The 6,746-nt window shown below is 45.3% G+C and overlaps 1 protein-coding gene across 1 annotated transcript in view; it reads right to left on the minus strand.

Moving 5' to 3' along the window:
- T265_02557 (hypothetical protein) overlaps window positions 1-2,591 on the minus strand; it is a gene marked incomplete at both ends in the record, with an annotated part of 10,123 nt that extends 7,532 nt beyond the window's left edge. Inside the window, one exon of the mRNA XM_009166836.1 lies at window positions 2,581-2,591. Within this exon, the coding sequence (XP_009165100.1) occupies window positions 2,581-2,591 (11 nt within the window). The remainder of the gene's footprint in view (window positions 1-2,580) is intronic.
- Between the last annotated feature and the right edge of the window lie 4,155 nt (window positions 2,592-6,746).

Below are 6,746 nucleotides of genomic sequence, written 5' to 3' on the forward strand. Positions count from 1 at the left end.
CTCAGTCGACAGCTTGTTTCTTACAACTCCGGTGACGGATGCCCCCCCTTATTGAACTACAGTTTTGACCAGAAAGCAAGAGCTCCATTGAAGTTTGTCTCTGAAACTACAACATGATCAGGGAACAGTAAACGGTGAGAACTGACAAACCGCTCACGGCCTAACGATCAAGTGTCCCAGCACTGGCAGAACGGGTGCGGGTTCGAAACTCTGGGTTTCTTGAGGTGTATTCTGCTGATGACTCCCAACACGGATGAAGCAGCATCCAGACTTCATAGATTGGTTTCACTGGTAGGACTAAATTACTATTGAAAGTTATCCATTAAGTCTCTTCACATTACTATCGATAGTAAAGTGTCCCGTGACACAAGTGCACCAAGCAGTAGTGAACTGCCTAGATTTCTATTCAAAGTTAGGGAACATACGACTCAGTTCATCCCCTTTATTCCTCCGTACATTTGGTTAGTGAAAGCAAGAACCTTGTTCTCTGGATCCAGGCAGTTCATTTGAAGTCAAATGAACTTGTATATCCTTGTAACGTTCTACTCATAAGGTTGCTGAAAATCTGTCGACAGCCCACGACCGGTTTCGCCCCTTTTTGGGACTCATCAGGTAGGCACAGTCCCCGGGTTCCTGTCAACCTTACGTTCTTCTTGAAACCAAATTTAACGAAGTTAGGGAATATACACTCATTTGCAAACTAATTTGGTTTTACGAGAGACTTATCTGAACTTGTACAAAAAGTATGCTTGCCCTTCTGCCCAATATCGAAGAGTCGCAGTTATCACACAAACTTTCAACTCAAGGTAACAACCATCTGTATTTGCAAGCGAATTCCGTCCACTCATTTATTGAAGTGAAGTGTCGGAGCACGTATACTTGGGTTTATAAGATTTTCCAAATGCCTGTCTGTTACGATCCCGAATACCTCAGTGAAGGGCCCCAGTGCAACTCATCTTGTTCCAGAACTCTATAAATAGCATGCTGTTCTGTATTCGCTCGACTTGGCTATCTCTTGCATGATTAGATACTCGTGTCCGGACCGGATCCTTCACTGTGTTCCTATTCTACTGAATGCAGGTTGACTTTCACGACCAACTTCCTAAATTCCGTGCATTAAATTAAAGGATGGCGGCGCGTGTTCACTTTGGTGGACGACGAGCAGAGTCCGCTTTAACAACGAAGCTATAATAAGTACAAGACAAGGTTGTCTGTGCTCAAATACCTAGTCTACTGAAAACAATCTAGCAAGTAGGAAATAACCGTCGGAGATGATCGACAGTCGGGTATGCTCGGCTGGTTTCAGAAGAACCCTAAAAATTGCCATATCGTAAAGAAGTTCACCGTCCAGTCCTTTGTGCAACTTCTACGCATATTCTTCACGGCTCTTCCAGCCATCGAACTCAACGGAAGAATAAGCAAGACTTTGTTGAAACAACACTGTAGCTACTAAGTCACCCGCTAAGTGGGACAATAGGTATGCGAAGTTCAGAGTGTGGTCAGCTCTGATTTGCCTTTTTCGTCAAGAGACACCCCACTTGCGGCGTTGTCTTCCCGTTAGATGACATCACGTAAGATAGGAGACCGTATACTTTTTGAGGTGACACCATTAACATGTGTCCGCATCGTCTTCAGGTACCACAGTCCTCAAAACTTCCAGGAAAACTGATCTAGCGAACAGTTATAGACGTGGAAATGTTACCATTTACAGCTTCACTAATCAAGCTTATCAAAATCTAAAGCGGGTCCGCTTGAAAGTCTGTGACAGGCCCCAGTGTGTGTTATTCAAAAGGGGTTTATTCCTGGTACAACAGTTCTTCTTAAAAACAGGACAAATTGCGAAAAATATATTTTTAACTTCTCCTAGTGGGTGTTATGATTCGGCGGGATTTTCCACAGGCTTTCACACCAGTGACACGAAAAGCATTCTACTCGTATGTCTATCATTAGGCATTCCGTGCACCGCGTTTGTAAAATGGTTTGTGATTCGGAACAAAATGATAACATTTCATTCTTAGTGTTTGTTCGTGGGAAGTGTCTGTTGCACGTTACAGAGATCAGTTTGATACAACTCCCTTCGGATTGGATACTGCCTGAAGTTTTTCAGTAGTATTCCCGTTTCCAACAATAGTCACGTAGTCAAGACGTTGTATAACTGACCAGGATGGCTTTCATTTGAGACCGTATTTGACAGAAATACTATTTTCTTTTGTCTCAAAGTCAGTGGGTGTCTGGAGCGTTCTATCCACATTCTTAACAAGGAATAACTCGAAAAGCAGGCAGCAGTAAAGGCAGCAAAGGCAGTCGTCTGCATCACATCACAGTTGTTGGATGGGTATTTAACTAATGATGTACTCCACTCACCCTAGCACAATCACCAAACAGTCTAAGTATGGTTCCAATAGGAATCGGAGAATCGTGTTCACGAAACGAATACCTTGACCTAGTAACCATTCTACTCAAATTTTGTTCACCAGCTCGCCTACAGTTACATATGTGCAGGCAGAACATAATTGTTTCGTGTCAACGGGTGGATGAGTACTTCTCGAAGTCAATAATGCAATATACTGCAGAACTTACTGCTGGGACATAACGCCATCTTCATCGATCGACGGGCACTTAAGTTAGGTAAATTATGTAAATCAAATAAATCATGGATGACAGGGGACGCTGTTATGACCTAGCCATTGGAGTGGAGTTGAATTTGCCTCATTTGAAACCTCCCCCAAACATGGAAGATGTTTAGAGCCTCAATTCATTTATGTTTAAACGTCTGTGAAAGACGATCGGTTCAACTATCAGTTTCGTCCGTTCTGACTGTGCCCAAGACCCTCACCAGCACCGGCGAGCGCAACATCCGAACGACGGATGGCTTGGATGTACGTCAAATTGTAATTCCTTGTGTCCCGCTGCTTACCTTGAAACGATTGGGTGTATGACTGAAAAACGTAGTTTTGTTGCCCCTATCATGTATGAAATCATACGGCCTATCATGTCCAGTCGTTCCAGACAACTGGATATGCAGTCTCGCTAGCTAGTAAACTTGGTGTTAATTCCACTTTCAAAAGCACAAACACAAATCGTAGACATAAATCCTCCACTTGGACAACTAGTACATCTGTAACGAGAGAAAGAAAACAATAACAGCTTCCACGGTCCTGAAGATGTGAGGTGTGACCTGTCCATGCAACACATGCAAACATTTATGCACAAACATCACTTCCCTGTCTCGAAATTCGGACACACCCTGCCTCGAAACAATACGGTCGTCAGTGCTACTTGACGCCCAATGTACGAGTGTTGTTCACGAGTACCTGTCAGCATGCCATTCATGCGAGACGAAGATGGTGATGTTGATGATAATGATGTGACGGCTCGTGCTCTTTCTCCCACTATATTTAGCTGTGTGGTGAAGAAGCGCCCTGAGCCCCTGTTATTTTTATACACTGCCTGTGCTGATTCATCACGGTTCGCCTAGCACACAAGACCCGATTACTCATATACCTGACTAGTGATCTCATGTGCGGCACGTGCGTGCGTGCCTTCGAAAGGGGAAGGTGGGCAGGACAACGAGTGATTGGTTGGTAGTCATGTGGGGTTGCTTCTATCTGCACTCCAAACTTCCAGTTATATACTGTATGCTTGTGTGGTGGTTGTGAACCGGTACCTCTGTAGTTGGACAAACCCCAGTGTGTGGTGATGAATCATCAGCTTCGCTGCGCAGTTTGGAACTAGGGTTCATACCCTCAGCCACAGCGCTCAGGGAGAGCACGAGGCCTTTCTATCCGCTGCGCTACAGTGACATGGGTCGGAAGGAAGGAATCATCTGAAGAAATGGGACATGTTGGTTGGATTTCTTCTAGGAGCACTCTCCGGAAGCTTGCAATCATCGTGAAGATTCTCCTTCGGTAGCTTTCAGTTGATGCCATTGGAATGATCGCAAACATCAATTGCGTTGATTCCTACTTGGCAACTGTGTTTCGCACACCCATGACAGAGGCTGTAAGTGGATTGAAGGAGTTCTGATGTGAGTTCACCCTGGACTCTGTTGAAGTGACATCGCGTGATCTGATGGTCTTATGAGGTATTTCAAGTAGTGAAAGTCGGCCAATCGGAAAAGTACTCTTAAATATCTGCTAAATTTGACAGGCAGCCTTATTCGACGTGTGGCTTGTTAAACGCTATGTCAGACAACAGATGAGCTTCAAAAGATGAGCTGAGCATCATGTGACTGGAGAGGTTACACGATAGCAAGATCGTGTGCATGCTGATCACACTATGTCTACCGACAGTCAACAACGAGAGAAGCGCTTTAACTAGACAAATCCGGTGCCACTATGCAAAGTGACACTACGGAATAAAATTAAGAATGTCAAGGGAAAACAACAAAAGCCAAAATCACATGGGTTTGAAGAGGTTATCAGTTTCAATTCAGATCAATCCATCAGTAATAAACTGTGTAACATAGGCACATTGGTTCCAACTGCCACAGTTTCGATCACCGGGAGGTGGAAGTGTGTGGGATACAGAGCCAAGCCTTGGAGGCGATGGCATGTTTGCGAACTGGTTAGCTACGCATTGAAGGTGATAGCTTTGATACAGGAGCGCCACAGACTGCGTGATTGGACCATTTCTGCCACTCTCAGTTGCCATTGATTAGTTGAGTTCCGGGGTCCCCATTCGGGGAGGTAGCAGTGGCCCAACCGACGAAGTTGATGTTTTCGTACTTCGTTGCCAGGTCATACATTGCTCACCTCTCGATCGCTTTCACTCAGCACAGGGCTGGGCAAAAAGAGCTTTGTGAGGCAGACGGTCTTTTGGCATGATGAGCATACGTCCTAACCAGCGTAACCTATGAAACGTGAGTAATTCATCTATCGTGGGAGTGTTCCTTCTTCCTAAGACCAGGTGGCGTAATTCAGCATTGCTAATACGATGTTCCCACCAGACCTGACCAGAACTTCAGAGACACCGATGGTCAAACATTGACTTCTTCCATGTGTACTCTGCACGTAGGGGCCACGTTTCTAATCCGTAGAGTCGTATGGATCGCACCACCGTGGTGCAAACTGTCCTTAACAGACAAAGTCACGTCAGGTCGGTGCCATAGTAGTCGGAGGTTGAGAAAAGCTTCCATGGCCTTTCCTATTCAAGAAGTAATCGCATCTCCAGCCACTCCACAGGAACTTATACAAATGCCCAGCCAAATAAATTTATGCACCACGTCGATTGGCTCAGCTGCAAGCATTAGGTGTGGATTTGATTCCACCCAGTTTTGTAGCAGCACTTTACACTTCGCAGGTAAGCCTATGCCAAACAGTGGGGCAGAGTTATTTAGGTTATTTAAAATCGTTTGCATTTGGGAAGGTTCTGAACCAAGGAATGCAATATCGTCCGCATACTCAACGTCTGTGAGTGGACGTCCCAGGAGTATTTCGACTCCCGAGGATTCAGAGGTAGGCAGACAAATTTCAAGCAGCATATTAATAGAAAAGTTGAAGAGTGAAGGTGAAAGAGAACAGCCTTGTCTTACAACACCGGACGCTGTGAACCCAGGTAAGAGCTTCCCGAATACTCGTACGCGTTCACAGGAGTTCGCACACAGTGTCCTTATAAGGGATATAAATTTGATTGCTAGACACTGCCAAAGTTTCTGATGATCAACAAGATCAAAAGCAGATTTCAAATCAAGAAGAACGACCAACATGGGACGTCTGAAGGAGTGGCGCTATTCGAAAAGTTGTCTCAAGGCGAATGCATTATCGAGAAATCCTTGACTAGGACGAAACCCAGCTTGATTCTCACGAATCTGTCTCACCAGATAATCCATCATCCTGCGCAAAATAATGCCAGAGAGCACCTTAGATGCGATGCATACCAGGCTGATACCACGATGGTTTTCACGACTTTCTTGTGCTCTTTTTGCAGGCTGGGATGACGGTCGATGAGTTCCATTCGGCTGGTATTTTGTTTTCGTTCCAAATCTTCTGCAATGTGGTCGTCAGACTGTTCACCAGGACTTCGAGAGAGTAAAGTGTAGGCCATCCAGAACAGATGCCTTGTCACACTTCAGGATTTATGCCTCACGCTGGATTTCGGTTGCTGATGGCGGGTTAATATCAGTAGTTTATTCAGACCCGCTTGGTTCCTTCAGTGGTTGTGTCGAAGGTGACCAGCTGAACTGTTCTTTGAAATGCTCAACCCACCGCTCAAGACAGCGAATGAGGGATGAATTGATGTTCCGTCCTTTTCGCATATTGATTCCCTGACATCTGCCTTCTTTTGACTGGTTGATCGAATCAGTTTAAAGAGGGGGCGGCCTACAGCGAAAGCCTTCTCCATCATCCAACCTTTCGAAATCCACTAGCGTTCCCCGTCATTCTTTGAGCTCCTGATTATCCGGTGTTTGAGGGACCTAAATGCGCCATCATAGACGCTAGTTACTGGTATGACCTTTCTGGCAGCAACAGAATCTGCTGATCACAACCATATTCAAGTGTTCATTTAGTCGCGCCAAATGGCTCGGACAAACAATTCTGAAAGCTGAGAGCATCGCTTCTTTGACTCGCGTCCGTCCAACCTCCAAGAAATCTTCGTCACCTGCATGACTATACGTTTTCAGCAGCTCGATACTCTTCAAATACTGAAACTTGTCGAAGTTGACGAACGGAAATGCCCTCCTTTGGCAAGCGTAATCCTGGTGGAAAGCGAAGTGCTAACCGAGCCTGCACGATGGCGTGATTAGA

This window comes from Opisthorchis viverrini (assembly GCF_000715545.1).
Source record: "Opisthorchis viverrini unplaced genomic scaffold opera_v5_31, whole genome shotgun sequence".
NCBI classification, from domain to species: domain Eukaryota; kingdom Metazoa; phylum Platyhelminthes; class Trematoda; order Opisthorchiida; family Opisthorchiidae; genus Opisthorchis; species Opisthorchis viverrini.